This window comes from Macadamia integrifolia, unplaced genomic scaffold (assembly GCF_013358625.1).
Source record: "Macadamia integrifolia cultivar HAES 741 unplaced genomic scaffold, SCU_Mint_v3 scaffold2253, whole genome shotgun sequence".
Lineage (NCBI taxonomy): Eukaryota > Viridiplantae > Streptophyta > Magnoliopsida > Proteales > Proteaceae > Macadamia > Macadamia integrifolia.
Genome location: NW_024868596.1, coordinates 30,674 through 52,412, shown reverse-complemented (window position 1 = coordinate 52,412; position 21,739 = coordinate 30,674). Strand labels below are relative to the sequence as shown.

Here is a 21,739-nt window from a genome sequence, read left to right as displayed (position 1 = left end):
CTCTTCGCCAACAAGAGCATCAATGAAACCACACCTCTGCGCCGAAAATGCGTGGATGACATGGTTGGGTGGATGTTGGAAGAATCACAAGAAACTGGGAGAATTGAAGTAGCCCATTCCGTCTTCCGCATGACCTTGAGCATGATCGGCAATCTGGTTCTCTCTGTAGACCTGAAAGATTCCAAATTGGTTCATGGAGGAGCTATTTCAATTGACTATTAAACTTGTGGAGCTTTCTGCAAACCCAGCGTGACAGACTTCTTCCCTTTCCTAAGATGGCTCGACCCACAAGGAATCCGAAGAAAGATGGAGCAGATATTAGGTGGAGCTCTAGAAATTGCAGCTGGCTTTGTGAAGGACAGAGTCCAAGAACATAGCTTGGAGCAGGAGAGGAAGGACAAGAAGAAGGATTTCCTGGATGTGTTATTGGCATTCCAAGGCAATAAGGAGGATGAGCCCAATAAGATCTCCAGAAAAAACCTTAATGTGTTCATACTGGAATTGTTCATTGGGGCTACGGAGACAACAAATAGTACAACAGAGTGGGCAATGACAGAGCTACTTCGGAACCCAGAATCCATGAACAGAGCAAAAGAAGAGCTTGATAAAGTTGTGGGTTGGGAAAGAAAGGGAGAAGAGAACGACATTGGACAGTTGCAGTATCTACAGGCAGTGCTGAAGGAGACATTGAGGTTGCATCCACCCACTCCTTTACTTTTACCACGGAGAGCAGTGGAGGATACAGAATTGACACCCCTAAATGATATATCCTTCCGTGTATGTTCTTGCATCCCTTGTACTTTCATACACCCAACTTTACTCCTAATGGTGAGTTTCGAAATGCTTCCATCTCTAAGTGGACTGAAACCTGACATTTGAGCTGGGGTTTGGGAGTCTATTGTCCACAATTTTTCAGTCCTATCTGAGCTGCCATATCATAGAACAAGTGGTCATGACTGCAATGCATTTGCCACCAACATGATAACAGGTTGTTCTAGTCTATCAGATTCTCTATTTATCGTTGTCTAGCTGGCTCTGTGTGTGTGTGTGAGAGAGAGAGAGAGAGAGAGAGAGAGAGAGAGAGAGAGAGAGCTTTGATAACTTAAGCGAGAGCCAATTAATAACTTAAAAGAGAGCCAAATTGAATTATGAATTACAGGAAAATTCACATAAAAAGTTTGTAACTTTCAGATTTTAATTACAGAGAGAAGAACTTTGATAAATTAAAGAGAGCAAAATTGGAATATGAACCACCGGAAAATTCCTATAAAATGTTTATAACTATCAGATATTAACTACTACTAAATATTAAGTTTCAACCTTCATATGACATTTAAAATCAATGAAGAGCACCGACGGAGGGAGACACTCCCCTCCTCAATGATTATCCTTTCACAATTAAAAACAACAGAATTACAACAAAAATAGACTATCCCATGAAATTCCTTGGAATCGATCTTCAGGTGGAAATAATGAAGCAATGATAAAGCAGATAATTCAGCCTAATCCACCAAAAATTCGAGCCTCTATAGCATCTATTCTAACACCTAACAGGAAAAGGACCGTTAAAGTGTTAGTACAGGAAGTGAAAGACAAATAGAAGGAAAACAAGGTGAGTAAAAAAAAACTATTGAAAATTAGAAATGCACACCTTCTATATTATTCCCCCATCACACATGCATTAGTGTCTGGAGAGCCTCTGTTCTTGTGTGGACACTGTTCCATAGCAATCGGCACTTTGAAAACCATTGTTTGGGTTTAGATTACTGTTTGCACTGTTTTCTGCATCACCATGGCCCTGTCCTGGTAATGCAGCTGTTGGGGTGGTGGAGGTGTCATCATCAGGTGTGGGCTGAGTTATCGGTCTTGCTGCAGTCGCCATGTCTTGGGGACCTGGTGTTGCTGAAGGCATTGGAGATCCATCATTGTTCTTCCCTTTGTGAGATTTATCAGTTGACTTGAAACTTCCAACCACAACCTGGAAAACCAAGTAGCAGCCCACATAAATTGTGCAACAAATATCAGTTTGATACCAATAGCATTATTGTACGAGTGTTCTACTAGTCACTGCTGAGAGCAAAGATCGAAATTTCAGGTTTAACCCACAGCTGAGTCCGAAATAATTCTTGAAATTTGTCTAGGCACTTATGGTCCGTTTCTGGAGTTTTTTCGTTCTATTGGAACGAAAAAAACGGAATCTTCTGTTTGGTGCACTTATGGTCCGTTTCTGTTTTTTTGGAACAAAAAGTGAAAAAAAAACTGAAAAAACGAAATTGGACGGAACTCCAAAAGTCTTCCCAGTTTCGTTCCATTTTACAAAAAAAAAAAAATTTCTCAATAAAAATCTGAAATTTTGAAACACCATTTTTTCGTTTAAAAACTGCGTTTTGACACAGAAACTGAAATTTTCATTTTTGACACGAAACGGCGTTTCTGGAACAGAAACGATACCAAACGGGCCCTTCGTCATTTTGTTTCGTTTTTTTTTTATGCAACTGAAAGATTTCAGTAAAATTTCACTGCAATTAATTTGCATACTGCAATGTCTATCCCATTACAAGCTGAAGACGAGAAATTTAGAGGCTTGGCCAAGCCACGACTACAATTTGATTTCGAGGGGTAACAACAGAGGTTGGTAGTCCTAGTTCCTAACATTCTTTTCATATGTATGCTATGTTTGCACTTTGTGCTTTGTGCTCAGTAAGCTGTTGTGCATTAAGTTCAGGTAAACAACGTTTGCCCTTCGTACTTCATAATTGGCAGTATTGTTGTTCTGTGTATAAACTCTCCACTAATATCTGAATCTACTTTCCTCGGTGGAGGCAACGAATGGAAAAACACACTATAAGCTTACAAAATACAGGATGTCAGAAAGCTACATATAAAAAATATGTCCCATATGGTATGTAGAAAATTTTAAGCTCTCAGTGAATTTACAGTAATGTTAGTGACTGCATTCATATAGAAAGAAAGGCCTTACTTGAATCGGGCTAGCAGCAATCAATTGACCTGCTAACGCACCACCAATCACACGACCATCAGCGCCAGCCACTGTAACACTTAATCCACTAGTTGTACTGCGTATAACACCATTATCAGTAGTTGTGAAGGACCCAGATAAAGAGAGTATCTCAAAACAGCCCTGCATAGACCAAATATAACAAGAATAAGATAATAAAATACTCATTCCCTGTAATGGACATCAATCAATTAAGAATAGTAGATACACTCTGGAATGAATAAAACAATGAAGAAAATGCCGTTTCATTAAAAAATGAATAAAAAATTAAAGGAAATCATGTGTGGGGGACTTTACTTTTGTCCCACAGTGTGCATCTCTTTTCTCTTCTACAACTCTGTAAATGGAAGTGGAGAGAAAAGAAAGAAGAATAAAGAAGGTGTTCTCTCTCTCTCTCTCTCTTGTGTCTCGTACGTGGATTGTGATGTAACAACATTCTCTTTATCAAGGAAGGAAGGAAGGTTGTTGCAGAACCTATGTACCCTATTGGGTCGCTTGTGGGCCCACCGCCCACACAACTACTAAGAAGAAAAGGAGAGGACTAATTCGAGAAGATGAGTTGTCCCATAAGAAAATACCAAGGGGAAAGAAGAAGCACAATCAACACAAACTCAACTCGTCACAAGAATTCTGCTATTTCTTCTATTCACTCAATTTCAACTAATATCCAAAATCGTATTACATGACTAATATAAAGAAAAATCAAAACATATTATAGGAAACTAACTAAGGCTCTCTTTGGTTTGATTTATGTTTCTATTTATTTGAACTATTTCTATTTTTAAAAGTATTTGGTATGACTTATGATGTCTATTTATATTTATTTTAAATTAAAATAAATTACAAATCACAAAGAGTTGAAGAGTTATTTGTAATTTTTGGCAACAAACTATTTATTCTTGTTTATGAGCAAACCTTTAATACGCACGTGGTCATAGCGGTTCATATCAAGGGGTAATGTCATCATTTCATTATATTTTATAAAAGTATCATATCGAAGGCTCTTCAACCTCATCTTTCAACCCTTCGTTGATGGGAGAAAACTCCGGAAAGACTTTAGAGCCTTTAACCATCAATCCAACCTGGAATAATGACAGAATCAACTGTATATTGAGCTTGGAAGGTAACAAATGATCTTTCATCATCGGCGATCACCTTGCGAGCAACAAACTCGACTTTCTATCCTTTCTCCAACACTCGCCACTTGTCTCTGCATCTTCAAGTTTCATCGGGAAGATCATTTTTACTGGTGCAAGTTGAATCTGCTTTGGCTTTACAAATTAAAATCTGGATGTAACAGAAATGAGATGAGGGTGTATTTCCTTTCCTAATAAACTATTTGGGTTTGGACTATTGATGCTTTTAAGGCTCACTTTCTGCTTAAGCCTTAAACCATTTCTCATTTTTTCTATAATTTTTGTAAAGCCAAAGCGAATCCATCCTACTAAACCTGATGACAGAGAAAATGAGTAATGAGAAGCCCTCAAGGACTACATGTGATTCACTAGATTGGTATGTCTATATATATTTGAAATCCTTCGAGCTCACTTGTAAGCAATTAGAGCCTCTCTGAAGAAATTAGCTCAAGAAGAAAATGCTCGGGTAGCTACTTATGCTCTCTTTGGTATATTTATATTTATTATCTATTTTTGAGAAATTATTTGTGACAATAAATTATAGATCACAAATAATAATCGCTTGGTTACATTTTATACAATAGATAACATAATGAGAAATAAGTTTGGTGTGTTTATTTATAGAATAAATTCTCTAACTTTTGATTTCTCTGATTCTTTCAGTTATTTGTCAAACATGTGATATGCAGTCCATGTTTATTTGAACTAAGGCTCTCTTTGGTTTGATTTATGTTTCTATTTGTTTGAATTATTTCTATTTTTATAAGTATTAGGTATGATTTATGATTTCTACTTATATGTATTTTAAATTATAATAAATCACAAATCACAAATAGCTGAAGACTTATTTGTAATTTTTGGCAACAAACTATTTATTCTCATTTATACGCAAACCTTTAATACGCACATGGTCACAACGGATCATATCAAGGGGTAATGTTGTCGTTTCATTATATTTTATAAAAAGTATTGTATTGAAGGCTCTTCAACCTCATCTTTCAGCCCTTCGTCGACGGGAGAAAACTCTGGAAAGACTTTAGAGCCTTTAACCATCGATCCAACTTGGAATAATGACGGAATCGACCGTATATTGAGCTAGAACATAACAAATGATCTTTCATCACCGAAGATCACCTTGCGAGCAACGAACTCGACTTTCTATCATTTCTCCAACAATCGCCACTCATCTCTGCATCTTCAAGTTTCATCGAGAAGATCATTTTACCTGTGCGAATCTGCTTTGGCTTTACAAATTACAATCTAGATGTAGCAGAAATGAGATGAGGGTATATTTCCTTTCCTAATAAGCTATTTGGGTTTGGACTATTGATGCTTTTAAGGCTCACTTTCTGCTTAAGTCTTAAACCATTTCTCATTTTTTCTATAATTTTTGTAAAGCCAAAGCGAATCCATCATACTAAACCTGATGATAGAGAAAATGAGTAATGAGAAGCCCTCAAGGACTACATGTGATTCACTAGATTGGTATGTCTATATATATTTGAAATTTCTGAAGAAATTAGCTCAAAAAGAAAATGCTTGCGTAGCTACTTAAGCTCTCTTTGGTATATTTATATTTAATATCTATTTTTGAGAAATTATTTGTAACAATAAATTATAGATCACAAATAATAATCGCTTGGTTACATTTTATACAATAGATAACATAATGAGAAATAAGTTTGGTGTGTTTATTTATAGAATAAATTCTCTAACTTTTGATTTCTCTGATTCTTTCAGTTATTTTGTCAAACATGTCATATGCAGTCCATACTCTTAGCACCAAGTGCAAGCCCATCCTTTGTATCCTCCATTTTAGGTAGCCGAGCATTTTCTTAAGAGAGGCTTTAATTGCTTACAAGTGAGCTTGAAGGTTTTCAAATGTATATAGACATACCAATCTAGTGAATCACGTGTAGTCCTTTAGGGCTTCTCATTACTCATTCTCTCTATCATCAGGTTTAGTATGATGGATTCGCTTTGACTTTACAAAATTGTAGAAAAAAGGAGAAATGGTTTAAGGCTTAAGCACAAAATAACTGAAGAATCAGAGAAACTAAAAGTTAGAGAATTTATTCTATAAATAAACACACCAAACTTATTTCTCATTGTGTAATCTATTGTATAAAATATAACCAAGCGATTATTATTTGTGATCCATAATTTATTGTCACAAATAATTCCTCAAAAATAGATAATAAATATAAATATAAACTATACCAATTGAAGAGAGCCTAAGTTGCTACCCGAACATTTTCTTCTTGAGCTTAAGGTTGCGGAAAACTTTGTTATGATGCTTCAATATTGTTAAGGATTGTATTGAACCAATATATATATATATATATAGGGTTGAGGTTTTCTGGTCGGTCAACCCATAAAAGAATCTTTTAAGGGGGTGTCTTTTGGATGGTATGATATAAGGACATGAATCTAATCTGTTGATTTGGAATAGGAATAAAATACTTATTGTACAAAATACATATGACATCGAAATTGTACTGTATAATATTGAATACGTATGGTGGTGGAAGTTGGAAATCGAAACCCTCATTTCATGTTTCTTTCCAGACCCCAAATTCAATCCCTGCTTTTACCTCGATCCTAAGTGCATTTGGTGCCGGTGCACTTCAGCCGTTCATCCAGAAGTCTCCGGCATCCTCTCATCGACAATTTGCAGAACCCTGGGACAAAGAATATCTCTCTATCTTCCTCTTTTGTTGCATTCTCCGATGTTACACAAAACAAAGGTAGGTAGTTTTTAGTTGATTTGATTTTTTTCCTTTTTCCTTTTTTATTTTTGGTGTTCTCTGGATGTCTCTATTCTAAAGATTTATAATTGAAAACACTTGTAGGTAAATGGAAGGTATCTGAGTATTCTCCAAAAGCATTTGGTTTTCTTTCACAGGAACATAGTGGGCTTAAACATATTTTGACTAAATCTAATTGCTATAATTTGGATAGAGCAGCCCTTTGAGTTGCCTGACGAAATTAGAGGGATTGTTGCTGATATCAAGATTTTCCTCTTGCGTTGTTGAGCATATAAGTCATAAGCAAAAGAGAGAGGTTAATTATTTTGAACCCCTTTCTCCACCAATCAACTATACCCCCTGCTTTCAAATTTCTGACATAACTCTTCTTTTCCTATTTTTCACATAATTGCAGGGTTTCTTATGATCGGCTCTGAGATTACTCTACCCACCATTGCCGCTAATGCCAAGCCCTACTCAGATCCTAATCAGATCAAATCATAGGATACATAGTGCTTTTACAGTGATCTTCCGAGAGAGAGAATAATACATTTCTCATGTTCTTGTTAATGAGAGAATCTGAACAATCGTTGCCAATTGAGATCAGGAGAGAAACAGAGAAAAGGAGAGAGAAGGTAGAAAGACGGATATGAAACTGGGGTAACGAATTCATAGAGGATCTATGTAATGTCATATGAGGTCTTTGAAGACAAAAACGAACATTGAGATTAATTGATATCAATTCCACGTCTCAGATTAGTCCAAACCATGGATTCCCTTATCTGGTCAGCAGACCAAAAAAACATTTGCCATATATATATATATATATATATATGTATGGCATTAGCATATCCTCAGCTTGGCCATTTGACGCAAGAGCCAAGCTTGATGATATTGCCAAATAGCTTATATTACACGGGCCCCTCTAGCCAGACAGTGAAGACCAGGTCCAAAATGGGGCAGCTAGTAGGGCCTCGAGGGGGAGAAAGTAGATCTATACCAAGATCTACTTTCTTCAGGCATTCTAAGTGGGCCCATGAAGAGAGTTTCTTCAGGCAGGCCTTAGTTCTGCCACATGTCAGGTCAAATGGAACTGTAATTTTGTGAAAGACTTACTCCAAGTTCCTAATGTAAGGTTGGATCACGAATGACCTAACACAAGGCAGGATCTTAAACATGATCAATAAATTTCAGATTCAAAGAAGAAATCAGAAACTAAAATAGAATAAAGAGAAGGGGATACAGAACTATCTCAGTCCAGACCTCACAACCTTAGCCTCTCACCGCCATTGCATCCCACAGCCATGGTTAACAATAATTCTTTTCTTTTTCATCGAATCTGTTGGGGAATAGTTCCCTTTCCTATATTTTTTATAATGGATGTCAATTACAAAGCTGATGGGGAAGAACCTACCATACTCATGCCAACGTAAGGTTTCCAAACCTAAATAAATCCCTCAAAATAGAAACCAAATAAAATTAGAACTCTTATAATCTAAATCTGGAAAATTGCAATTAGAACTAATCCTAACTTTTTTTTGGTTAAAGATTTAGAGATATTATTAAAATAAAGAAAAAAGGAAATGTACAAATACTGGGAAAAAAATAGATTTAAAACCCCCACCTTCAGCATGGCCATTGCCAGGGGAAGATAAATCTACTAATACATTAATCGAAACCTTGGCCTTGAATCTGCATCATGAGCAATCTCTGATCTAATATGAGCAGGAAAATAGACATTTAAACTAGATTCTCCTGTCTTTGTTGCTTCTCTAGATAGGAAATCAGCCACTACGTTTGCTTCTCAGAAACAATGGGTAATCTTCCAACTAATAGAGGCTAAGAAATCCTGACATGATATCCAGTCCTGATAAGCATACCAAGGAATGGAGTGGGCTTGAACCACCATGACGACTGTTGCCGAGTCTAAATCTATCCAAAGAGCATTCATGTTCAAATATTTGGCCAACATAATACCTTCAAGCAGAGCTCTGAATTCTGCAAAATAATTTGAATGAACTCCCAAAGATTTTTTGAAAGCTCTGACAGGGTTGCCCCTATGATCTCTTAGAACCCCTCCTACACCCACTCACCCTGGATTTCCATGAGAGCAGCCATCTACATTCAGTTTGGTCCAACTCTATATTGGCTTACACCAAATCACTTCAAGCATGGAATAATATTTTTTAGGAAGAGCATTTATGTAATACCCTACTTCTTAAACCCGGTCTGATTACACGGTTGACCCGGTTTAACCATGCAAGACTCGAACCGGAGAGAGTTAAAGTGGGTTCCTTATGGACTATGATGGCAAGGGTGACCTTAAACACCGGCTGGCCCGACAAGTCCGAGCCAGTGCCAGAAGAGACGGGTGTACCCAAGCCGTGTACATGCACCTATCACAAGGCCATGTGCGGATAAAGCAGGTATGTAGCCGTATTTTAAAGCGCATACGTATATTACATCTTATGCCAAGAGTGAGATTCGTGCCGAGGGCCGAATTCTGTCAAAATCCCACTTGTTGGCCAAGTTTTGGCCCTCAGGTGGGCGGACACAGGTGGGCGCATCCACCCACCTGAGTGACCCACCCATGTGATTACTTAGTTATTTAAGAAGTATATATAGCATTTATGTTTTTCTTTTTCTTTTCTCATTTATGACACTCGGACGTTGGTGAGAAGAGTAAAGAGGAGAGTGAAAAGAAAGGAAAGAAGAAGAGAAGAGAAGGAAGAGGAAGAAGAGATGGATTTCAATGGCGCCGAGGCTTGATCTTCCCATTCAGACGCCGGAAGAGTGATCTCCAACACTAGATCTACGTTTAGAGGTGAGCAAAGGCTGGGTTCCTTAAACTTTCACCAAACCCAAGTAAAACCCTTGATTTGGATAGGGTTTCTTAGATCTTGTAAATCCCCCTTGAGATGATGAATCTAAGGTTTAATAGATGATCTATGTGTTGATTTTGAAGGATTTGAAGAAGTATTTACAAGGTTGGAGAAGTATTGTTGATTTGAAGTGATTTTGGGGTTTTGAAGGAGTTCTTGAGCAAAAAAGGTAAGATGGTTTTCCATTCCTTAAATCTAACCTAGATCTAGGTTAAAACCATCTTATAAGACCTTGAATGTGTGAAGAATGGGTTTGGAAAAGCCCCATTTGAATCCCCAAAGGTCGGGGGAAGTTTGGGAAGAAACAGTAGTTTCCCGCCAAGACCGGTGGGCCAAGATCGGTGGGCCATTTGGCCCGCCTGTGGGCACCCGCCTGAGAGGGCAGGACCCTCGGGCCCAACCGACGGGCCAAACCGGTGGGCCACCCTACCCACCGGTCTTAGCAGGACCCTCGGGCCCAACCGATGGGTCAGACCAGCGGGCCGACCGGTGGGCCGACCTACCCGCCGATCAAGACCGGTGGGTCTGACTGGTGGGTCAGACAGGTGGGCTGTCCGACCCACCCGAGAGGCTCCGAATGTGATTTTTTCGTCCGATTGGACCCAAAACGAATTTGTGACCTTCTTTTAGGATTCTAAACATGATCTTCTCATTGGATCGTGTTAATCTTGATCCCAAAGTGGTGAAATACTAACCCCGCTCACTCATGATAGGTTCACCAAATCCTACGCTTCTCGCACCGGATCTCACCCATACAGAGCGTGAGTCCTTGTACACTACAAGTAAGTGAGGAGAGGATGTTTGGCCTTATGTCAAGGCATTGTTTGGCATTCATTTAATTGTATCTAGTCTAGCCATGTCATCATGAAAATGCTATGTAGATTAGTCATCCTCACATTGTTATGCATGGGTGTTGTGTTTATTTTTTAAATGCCAAGTGATGATATGCTTATGTGATGAATGTTGACATCATTGTGCATGATGCATTAATAGACTAGATGCCGTAGTCGGCTTGGAAATGAGTCCATTGGTGGCCCGTGGTATGGGACGCGATGGCACTATGCAATCGTACTATTGTCATATAGGAGCATGCGGTTTAGGATTATCACCTTCCCGTGCTACGACCCTTCCCAACAGGGGTTAAGGTGTTGGGTTACCATTTGGGGGGAAGCAGTGGTCACGGTTGTCGGGTCACTGTGGCGGTTAGACATTATGCCCGGCTGATCATTAGGACAGTCGACAACCCCGGTGGTATATTCAAGAGGGCCAATCGTACTGCTTTTAAATTGCTGGAGTCAGCATCTTTAATTTTTATCATTTATTTTATGTTGAGAGCCGGTGGTCGACATGTTTTACTTTTTCGAGTACTCACGGTGGGCCTTCTCTGACAGCCCTATGAGCGTATCGCGGGATGGAGTTCGCGGCTTGTACCCGGAGTATACGCGCACTGTGGTTGTAGTAGCACTAAACCAAAGACTTAGTAATGTTACGTAGGTGGATGTGATTAAAAATATATTGCATAGCATATAGTGCATATGGATGTGAATTATTGTGTGGACTGCTGTGTGGTCCATCTTTCCATTTACTGAGCTAGTGAGCTCATCCCACGTGTGCACCTCTTTTAGATGATTTTGCAGGTCATCAACCAGATGAGCACGGGGGGGGGGGGTCCCACAGTTGAGTTCCCTGAAGAGGACTGGTGGGTCCCTGAGGAGTTAGAGCACGGCACGGATTGCTCATGCGAGGGCTGTGCTACGGGACCGCAGTTTTGATACCGAGCTGAGCTCCACTTTTGATGCCGAGCTGAGCTTTACCTTTTAATGCCGAGCTGGGCTCAACCTTTGATACCGAGCTGAGTTCTAACCTTTGATACCGAGCTGAGCTGTACACTCTGATTTTTGATGATTCTTTTTGAGTACTTGATATGTAAATTGTATTCTTTTTGTGTAAATATCATGCCTACGGGCCCACATGTACTTCTATTGTATTCCAATTTGGGTATCAAGTATTATGGGAATATTCACAAGTAAAATAAGTCTTCTGTTGAACTGATGAGCACTTTCTTAATTGTGTGTATGCTGTGGTGAAATACTGTATCAGATGATCCTGGCAAGTTTGGGTTAACCGGTGTTAACCCGGTCACTGGCCCAGTTCTGTGTGAACGGGTGTGACAGTTTAGGCCTAATTGATGACAACAAAGAAGATCAACTGGCTGTCTTATCATTCCTTGCAGAGCAAAGTTCCCATCTTGCACATCACATTTGATTTTCTCAAATATATTAGAATAGTCATTGAAGGGCCCCCATGATGCCTATCATTCCTTTCCCTCCATATATTATCGGATATGACAACAAATCCCAGAGACCAAGGATCTTTAGTTTCCAGAATCCTTCTTTTTCTAATCCACCATATATATAACTGATTTAGATCACGGGGATTTGGCCATGTTATCCCAAAACAATCTATAAACCACTTCCATAGATCCGTTGAGAATCTGCATCTTGTAAAGATGTGGTTAAATGATTTTACTTCCAAACCACAAAGATTGCATTTTGAAACCATGAGAATACCTTTTTGAGAAATGACATCGTCTGTAGGGCGCTTTGTGTGCATCAATCTCCATCCAAACACCAATTGATGAGATAAAATAAAAAGTAGATAAAGCTCTTTGATAGCTCGATCTCTCTTGGAAAGAAGGTCTTTATGCAAGTAGCATTTTGATCTCCAAGGCTAATCTACTCACAACGAGCCATGGGGCCAACAAATTTGGAAAATAATATTCTAAAGGAAATCCAACGCAATCACCAATTTTTCCCGAAATAGGTGACCTGCTTGGACAATCTCACCAAGCCACTAGAAAATATTTTTATCATTAATTAAAGCTTTTAAAGAACTTAAGACCTTTAATGGGAAGAGAAAATGTCAGGCCTATAGGTGGTGACATGTTACAAATCCGTCAGAGTGTTTGCCTTTCAAGAACTTGAATAAGTTTTATTGGGGATTACTTGGAGGATGTTAATAAGTCATTTTAGTAATGAGACCAACCCCCTCAACTCAACTAAGTCTTATCCCAACTAAATAGGGTATTGTTTCACCATTCAACTCCATTAAAATCCATACTTTTTATTAATCGTAACTAATTTATGTCTCTCTCACTTCTCCCAATTTCATTTCATGTCAGCCCCTTGCTCTTTTATGTCCCCGATCTGAATCCTATCACTCTTCCTTACTGAGACACAAAAGCTTCAAAAGTAGGAGTTATCTGAATGCAGTTTCAAGCCTCCACAGTGACACAATTCAAATATAGAATGAGTGTTCACTAGGATGAAAACAACTAGAAGTGAAAGATGTGAGTTTCCATACAAAGCAAGCTTGCACCAAGAGCCAATATAGAGCCCTATGTTTTTAACTTTGTTGTGAATTTAGGTTTTATAGACCAGAGGATGCTTTTTTTTTTTTTTTAAGAAAACATACCTCTAATAGATGAGACTAAGGAGAATGAATGAATGTGGCAAAAAATAAATAAATAAAAATTTGTGCAATGATGCTTTAGAATGTAGTGGTTTTAAATGATTGAAATAAGAAGAATGCAATTTTAGGAAAGACATAAGGAAAACCAATGTAGCGGTAAAGATTGATGAGCAAGAGAAATCCCAAGGTCATGCAAGTAATGCATAGCAATCAAGCTGAAGAAATAATTCTATAGAATGATCATAAAAACAAACAATGATCTAATGAGAGAATGTTGGCTGTCCATAAAAAATCAAAGAATGATTATATGAGATAAAAGTATACGCACAAAAAGAAATTCAGAAGTATCCCCAATAGTTGATAAAGGATGGGAGAGTCAACTAAAATGGTCTAGTGATGTGCAGCAAGATGTAGGTGCACAACCTTGGACTGATCAAAACTTATCTTGGTATTGAGATAGAGATTAACCGGGTCCATAATTGAGTCCTTGTGCTAGTAGAATTTTGGAAACTTTTATTTATTAAGGAATACTGAATCTTTTATTCCAAGTCTTTTATTTCTAAAGTGGTAGGATATGTAGAACATAGTTAGAGCCGGTTTAGACCTTGTTTCCTTTTTGAATTTGTTTTCTTGTTAGCTTTTTATTTTCCTATATATATATATATCTATATATATATATATACATATATACTTGTAACCAAAGTTTTCGACACAAAAATAGAAAGATGAATTGAGTTGAGTGTTTAAGAGTTGAGAGTTTGCGGGCAGTGTGTGCGATTCTCTCGCCCCCCCCCACTTTCTCTTGCGCGATTCCTCTCCCTCCCCAACAACATAGAGTTCTCTCAGGATACTTGCCTTTCCCCTACCGGCCCTCCTCCTATTGAGTATCAGAGCTGAAGGATCTCATCCTTCCCCATCAATCTCTCTGTTTTTTCTTCCCCTACTGGCCCTCCACCAATTTAGTATCCCTCCTAGTAGAATTTTGGGAACTTTTATTTATTAAGGAATATTAATTCTTTTATGTCAAGTCTTTTATTTCCAAAGTGGTAGGATATGTAGGACATAGTTAGAGCCTGTTTAGACCTTGTTTCCTTTTTGAATTTGTTTTCTTGTTAGCTTTTTATTTTCCTATATATATATATATATATATTTTTTTTCAACCAAAGTTTTAGACACAAAAATAGAAAGATGAATTGAGTTAAGTGTTTGAGAGTTTGCGGGCAGTGTGTGCGATTCTCTCCCCCCCCCCCCCTCCCCCTACAATTCTAAGTTTTCTTAGGGATTCTTTCCCTTCCCCTACTGGCCATCCACCAATTGGTATCAGAGTTGAAGGATCGATCCCATATTCCCCATCAATTTCTCTTTTTCTCTTCCCCTATTGGCCCTCCACCAATTTAGCATCTCTCCATCACAACATAGATCAGTCACAAAATAAGTGGAAGGTGAATTATTGATGGTTGAAACTTTAAAATGAGAAATGCCTAGGCCAGAAAGGAATTGAATTGACAAAGCTAGAAATGGTTTAAAAACTTTATACTTAACAAGATATGACCATAGATAGAAATGGACTGAAAAAAAAAGATCAATGTTGCAAACCATGGTTGGGATAAGTTAGTGAAGAGGATGACATATCTAACTTTTGTGATTTCAAATTGTCAAGTAAATCAAAACTAGCCATAAGCCATTACTAATGTTATCGTATTGGAGCCTTTTTAACCAGACATTGATAACCTAATGGCTTTCCAAAATTTTTGAGCTACTATATTTCTGGGTCATTATCAAATTTCTTTCCTATATCACCAACGATCACTTACGCTCAACGAACATTTACAAGCTCAAATGAAGTTCTCCTAGGCCACATCATTTCAATGGAAAATTAGGGGGCCATCAAATAATCTAAAAGAAGTGGTCATTTTTGTCTTATATGATATATTGTTGAAGGCCAGAAATCAACACAGTGTTTCCTTAAGTCGTAATAACTAAAGAAACCCAAAAATCAAATTTAATCCTTGCTCGTAATATAGGTAACATCAATAACTTTTTCTTAGCACAGATTAGCTACAAAACAAGTTACTTGTTCTACATACTGTGTTCTGAAGGGTCCTTCACTATAAGAGTGCAAATTCGTGACAACTAAGAGATACTAGTGAATTTTACAAGAAAGTGACTCAAAAAGAGGTTTGTGTGGAGGGGAAGATCAAGTATTTAAGGTATATATCATGTATTGTATCAAAGAAGTTATTCTAAGATAAATATCATAGCGTATTGGAGAGATGCAAGATACACTAATGACACATATAGAAATGGTCAAGAAATGTATGGATATGCTTTGCTTATGATACATATAAAATACAGTTTTGAAGCATAATCACCGATTATACCCCTACATATATGATTACCAGATACTCATGGAGAAGCACATTACAATACATGTATGCTTCTAGCCAGAATCTTATTAAAAATGGGAGCATAGGGTTGATTTGGATCAATATAGAATTATTACCCCATACTCATTCTAAATTTACACCTTATTATACAATATGGAAACATATTTGGGGGCGACAAAGAGAGAGAGAGAGAGAGAGAGAGAGAGAGAGAGAGAGAGAGATCGACAACTTTACCTCTTTTTTGCCTAAATCTGTTTCAACCCATGATTTAAGCACTGTAAATCCCCAAAACTTGTTGAAATAGTGAATATCAAGCTTTTTTTATGTTAGAAGATTTCCCTCAACTCATATCAAAAAGAGAAACAAGTTTCCAAGGTCTTTGATTGCCCTGGGTTTCGTATTTCACTCATGGTTTAGAGGAGATGTATCAAGTGTATCTTACTTGTATCGATCTATATTGGTCCAGTATTGAACCATATCAGTCCCGTATTGGACCGTATTGGTCCCTTATCTAATTGTTCGACCCTAATTGGTCAATACAATAAAAAGCTTTGCTTGTTGGTTGCTCCTTGAAATCAAGGAAAAAAAGTAGAAGCAGAGAAGAAGCAAGAAAAAAAAAGCTACCAAAATCCGCAATTCTCTTCATAAGATTGCGGACGAGTTGACAGTTGTGCCACATGGAGTGATACACTTTACAATATCTAAACATCATTGATGTGATCTATTTCATATCAAGATATTTCATCACCTTTATAGTGAAGAATAGAACATGCAAGATATAAGCATAGAGACTAAGATTTAATTTAATTCATGTTTCTCATAGAGGAGAAAATTGCAATTGAAAGAGTTAATCCCGTCAACAATCCCAAAATAAGGTTGCTCTATTGTGACCTAGTGGTCGCGGGTTCAAGTCGAAAAACATCCTCTTTGCGAAGTAGGGTGTAAGTGTTGCATACGAAAGAGAATTCTCTCTTAGCTATCTTGATAAGGTGAGTAAGCGAGACAGAAAATGGGGAAAATTAGATGAGAAGAGAGACAAATAGGGAAATAAAATAAAGAAAAATGATAAATAGCATTATGGACAAAACTATTAAGTCTTTGATACTATTAAGGGAACCACACCTACTTCTCTAAAGAGTATTCGTAGGAACACATTATTATTCAAGTCTATCTATTCCATTAGATTGCCACATATTTAAAATATTACATACAGTTATAATAACTAATAAAACAACAAACTCAGCCATATCCCAACTTAATGGGGTTGGGGTTATAAAAACTAATCAACTTTAAATAAAAGAACTCCCTATCCACTACCCTCGCAACTCCTAATCAATTGTAATTTTTATTAACTGAAGACACGACTCCACAACGTCTCCTATCTTCCTAGGACTCCCATTTAATTACATGCACGACCCCATTTATTATACTAAACGCATAACATTCCCTTCCATTTGAAAAGTCGCCTTATCCTCAAGGATGAATGTAAAACATTGTTGGCATACAGTGGCATGGTCTTCCCAAGTTGCTTCTGTGGGTGGCAAAATTTGTGGTCAATACTTATAATCCCTTCGATCTAAATAGCTTGAGGTTCCGAATTGAGTATGCCGTTCTTCTCATGAACTTTTCCTTGCACTGTGGGCAAATGCGAGACTATTGAAGCCAGGCTCTGATACTAGATGATGCGTATAAGGGACAATTTCCTCTTTGCTATCTTGATAAGGTGAGTAAGTGAGAGAGAAAATAGGAGAGATGAGAAGAGAGATAAATAGAGAAATAAAGAAAGAAAAAAGGATAAATAACTTTATAGACGAAGCTATTATGTCTTTGGTTCTATTGACGGGATCATGACCTCCTTCGTTATAGGAACAAAATTCTATCTAATCCATTGGGTTGCCACATATTTAAAGTATTGCATACGGTTGTCATAACTAATCAACTTTCAAAATATAAGAACTACCTATCCACTACTCACATAACTCCTAATCAGTTGTAGTTCCTATTAACCAAAGTCACAACTCCACGATGTCTCCTATCTTCCTAGGACTTCCACATAATTACATGCATGACCTCATTTTTCATAATAAGCACATAACAGTAAGGCTACGTACATTATGACCCTCCTTAGATCTTGCAATGGCAGGAGCCTCGTAGATTGGGTACACACCCTTTTTTAACAACCTCATAATAAAGAAAGAAAAAAGGGGAAAAGAAAATTTTGATATCATACCTCAAATGTCAAAATACCGCCAGAGGAGCCAGGCTGACAGATAGTAACATTGGAAACAAATCCATTTGCAGAGAGAATGCAAACATCTCGAGGACCAATGAGTGAAATTAACTTTGCCGCGACATTCTACAAGTAAATTATAGCATTGTCATGTAAACCCAACTAGAAGTCCTAGGTACATAAATAAATCTCTCAAGCAGTTCCTAAAGTTGACAAATAAAGAATGATATATTCCAAACTCAAGAGGGGCCACATAAGGTAAATTCAATAATCAAAGTATTACCTCCCCTGTATGTATAGTAAGCACATGTGGCGTAAAGTCTTTTCCTTTTACATTTGCAAGCAATTCACCTTAAAATAACAAATCAAAGATCAGTAGTGAGATTGAACCAAGTCAACATTTTGAGACATTTCCATCTGATTTAAATACATGCCCTTTTTTTTCATTGGCAGCGTATCTTTAAAACTAGATGCTCATTCATGTAAGCTCTACTTTTGGGTTGTCTAAAGAAATATTGATATATTAAATTAAACTAAGAAATACACACAAAAGTCCCTTCAGGTCAAGTTCTCTTTCTCCCTGTTAAATCTTGGAAGAGTATAATACATCAGTAAGGAGAAGCTTGACTCAACCAAAGCATACTCTGTTTACTTAAGGGTGCAGTCTTTGACATAAAATCCACTGCACTATTGGCCTCTCTAAGATTTATCCATGGAGAAGGAGATTTGTTTAAAATCAAAGTTATAGTTTTCAGAGAGAGTAACTTTCCGGTTTCTGATATCCGCTACCAGGTAGCTTAGGTAGCTTATTCCAAGCTCAACTGCAAATTAGTGCATTTCATCGTCCATATAAAAATTTAATAAGTTCGCCCTGTGAATGGTGAATGGTATGTAAGACCCTTCTTGATTATCACAACTAAGAGGAATGTGTATCTTTGGATACTCTCATTCCACCAAATTGTATGTTCAAATACCCTAAAATAGTTTCACAAACCTTCATCAAAGAAAAATATATAAAAAAAAAAAATTGCAGACCAAGTAAAACCTATCAGGACAAAATGGAAAAAACCCAAATCCACGACTTGAAGAAACCCTATAATACAGTCTCCATTAAACCCTTGAAATGCCAAAAGCAAAATCACTTGAAATGCCTGCTTAAGCTTAAACCCTTTGGGTCTCTGATTCCGTCCACTGGATGGGTAAAAGAAATCACTTTGCACCACTGCTCATCCAAAACAATAGAGAAACTTCGAACATAAACTGGTAATGGAAAGTCGGGAAAAGACATCAAAGTACATTCAAACTCCCTGTGAATGAAAATGTCAAATAATAATGATAATGACAAATAACTACAATATGACTATCATTCTTGTCATTATCAACAAGAGAACGGATGGGATTCAGTGAAACATCTCCCTGTACAGCCCATGTGCTGCAGCCTGTACAAGTCAGGAGGGAGCATAAGGGGGTGTTTGGTTCGGTAAATCAAATGGTGTATATATCGGATATGAATGTCAATCTTTTGATAGACATTCTTCTGAATTATGTTTTTTTCTGAAAAATCGTTTGGTTGCCTTGAGGTAGGGGTGTCAATCGGTCGGTCCGGCTCGGTTTCGGTCCGGGTTGAGTCGGTTTTGGTGTGGGAAAGCTGAAACCAAAACTGAACCAATAAGGAAATTCCAGTTTCGGTTTGGTTTTGGTTTCGGTGCGGTTTGGTTTCGGTTTGTCTTCTGTTTCTTAAATCGATTTGTAACCGGGTTAGTTTTGGTTTTTGGTCCAATTTGGATTCAACTTTCCATACAAGTGTATACAAAACTATGCAAATTTTGATTTTTTTAATGAATTTTGGAGTGTTTCGGTTTCTTACCGGTTTGGTTTCAGTTTCGGTCCGAGTTTTGAGCCGGTTTCGGTTTGGTTTCGGGTTCATTTGATTTCCGGTGCGGTTCGATTTGGTTTTGGGGTTGCAATACTCCAAACCGAACCGAACCAATAAGGCTTCGGTTCGGTTCGATCCGGTCCGTGTTGTTATCGGTTTGGTCCGGCCGGTTTTACTGGGTCGGTTTACGAATTGACACCCCTACCTTGAGGCTAGTACATGTTTCTCGCGGGTTGAGATATTGGCTTCCGTAGAGAACTTCTTTCTGCTTTCTCCTTTTACATTAGGTGGTAAAAAGGTTGCTCAAATCTGAGTTTAAGTGTTGAGATAAACGTAGATTTGGAACACATCCTTTGTAATATGGTCATTCATGGAAAGTAGGGTGCTCACTTATGAGGGTCAATCTAGTGGAACTAAACAGCTTCAAAAATTAAGAATCATCATTCTAAAGAATGTCATCCCAAAGATTTACCGAACCAAACACCCCCCTAAAACAGCATAAAACCACCCTCCATAGATTTTGTCATGGATTCCACACTAAGAAACATTACAGAGTATCAGTTCTTGAGAGACAGAGACGGAAGGAAGCAGATAAATCACCTTCTCAGATTTTCTTATGGTTGCTTAAATGTTCCACAGAGACAGATGTATAAATGATGAGGACATTAAAACAGAAACACTATGAAGGTTTCCTTATAATTCGAAGAAATGGCTAAAGAAATAATGAATTTAACCCCTCGTAGACATTGTTCTCTTTCATTCTTTTCCTTTCTAAACTCCATCACAGAAACAGAGACACAACAAAAATCGGAATCACAATCAATGATCTCAACATAAATCAAATGAATCCACGGAAGATTGAACATGATTAAATTGAGACTGGAATGAAAGGGGATCCTGCATTGCGAGTTAAAAAGTTCCAAAAGTAAAATCAATCAAGAAGGGAAATCTCAGAGTTTCCAACAAAGATCAAAATCCAATTTGAAGAAAAAAAAAAAAAACAAAATTAGCAGAAGAGAAAATTCATGGTTAATTTTCTTGTGTCCTAACAAAAAATAGACACCATTACTAGAGTTGGAACTCACTTAAAGAGGGAGTCGGTTTCCGATCGCCAGAATTCCGTGGCTGCGGCCCTCTAATCTGCTTCGGAGAGAATTCAGAAGCAGGTGTTGCAAAGCCCTGAGAGAAAGCCGATGATGTGCTCTCTTCTGGACCAAAATGGGGAATCAGTTGCTGATTCCCAGAACCAGTCGCTAGCGGAGCCGGCGGCCCTCTAGCGAATTCGGAAGGGGGCGAGGAAAAGCCCTGAGAGGCAGCCGCTGCTAGGCTCCCTTCTGGACCATACTTCCTGGGCCTCCCTCTCTTCTTCTTCCCCTTCTCCTGAGGGACTACTACCGCGATAGGCAGTGGTTGGCTAAGCGGAGAGTCAGTCTCCCTGTTAGCCGTAGAGCTGGACACAGTGATCTCCTTCCTTTCCATGGATTTAGTTTCTTGAAACTGGATTTCAGAGAAAAGTACAGGGAACAAAGGGAAGAAGCAAAAATGAGAAGATTTGGAATTTTAGTTTCTTATAAAATGTCAGAAACTCAGAAGAAGTAAATAACTGTCACCAATTTTTGAATCTGGACGTTTTTCTGCAACTCGCGCCACAAGTAAATACTTGGGGTTGCCCACTTGCCCCAGTCTGTAAGAGAGAAAAAAAAAAATTGGTAAAATACAATTTTTATGTCTAAAATGCCCTTTTTTATTTTAAAAAATGGGAATGTGTTTCCCTGAGGAGCGTGGCATTAAGCATATGCCGAGATCAATAGAAGCACATGTGAAAGAATCAATTAGGATGTAATTTTTCATTTTATGGGGATTTTGATGGTCATTTTGCTCTCCCGTGTGTCCAGGGGTCACACATTCCTTCACATAAACTATTTTTCCTATAAATTTACCAAAAATAAAATTTCTTTTTTCTGTATTTTATTCTGATTGGTCTAGTAATA

General features: G+C 37.9%; 2 protein-coding genes across 2 annotated transcripts; one reads left to right on the top strand and one right to left on the bottom strand.

Annotated features, from left to right (window-relative positions):
• Window positions 1-306: 306 nt before the first annotated feature.
• LOC122066131 (cytochrome P450 76A2-like) lies at window positions 307-879 on the top strand. Its single transcript, XM_042629953.1, has one exon. The coding sequence runs from the start codon at window positions 307-309 to the stop codon at window positions 877-879; it is 573 nt and encodes a 190-aa protein (XP_042485887.1).
• Window positions 880-1,198: 319 nt separating this feature from the next.
• LOC122066132 (AT-hook motif nuclear-localized protein 1-like) lies at window positions 1,199-21,389 on the bottom strand. The gene is made up of 6 exons (XM_042629954.1): window positions 20,834-21,389; window positions 18,156-18,223; window positions 17,873-17,998; window positions 2,981-3,142; window positions 1,652-1,978; window positions 1,199-1,547 (listed from the first exon to the last, which is right to left on the bottom strand). The coding sequence occupies exons 1-5, from the start codon at window positions 21,225-21,227 to the stop codon at window positions 1,682-1,684; spliced, it is 1,047 nt and encodes a 348-aa protein (XP_042485888.1). The 5' UTR covers window positions 21,228-21,389; the 3' UTR covers window positions 1,199-1,547; window positions 1,652-1,681.
• Between the last annotated feature and the right edge of the window lie 350 nt (window positions 21,390-21,739).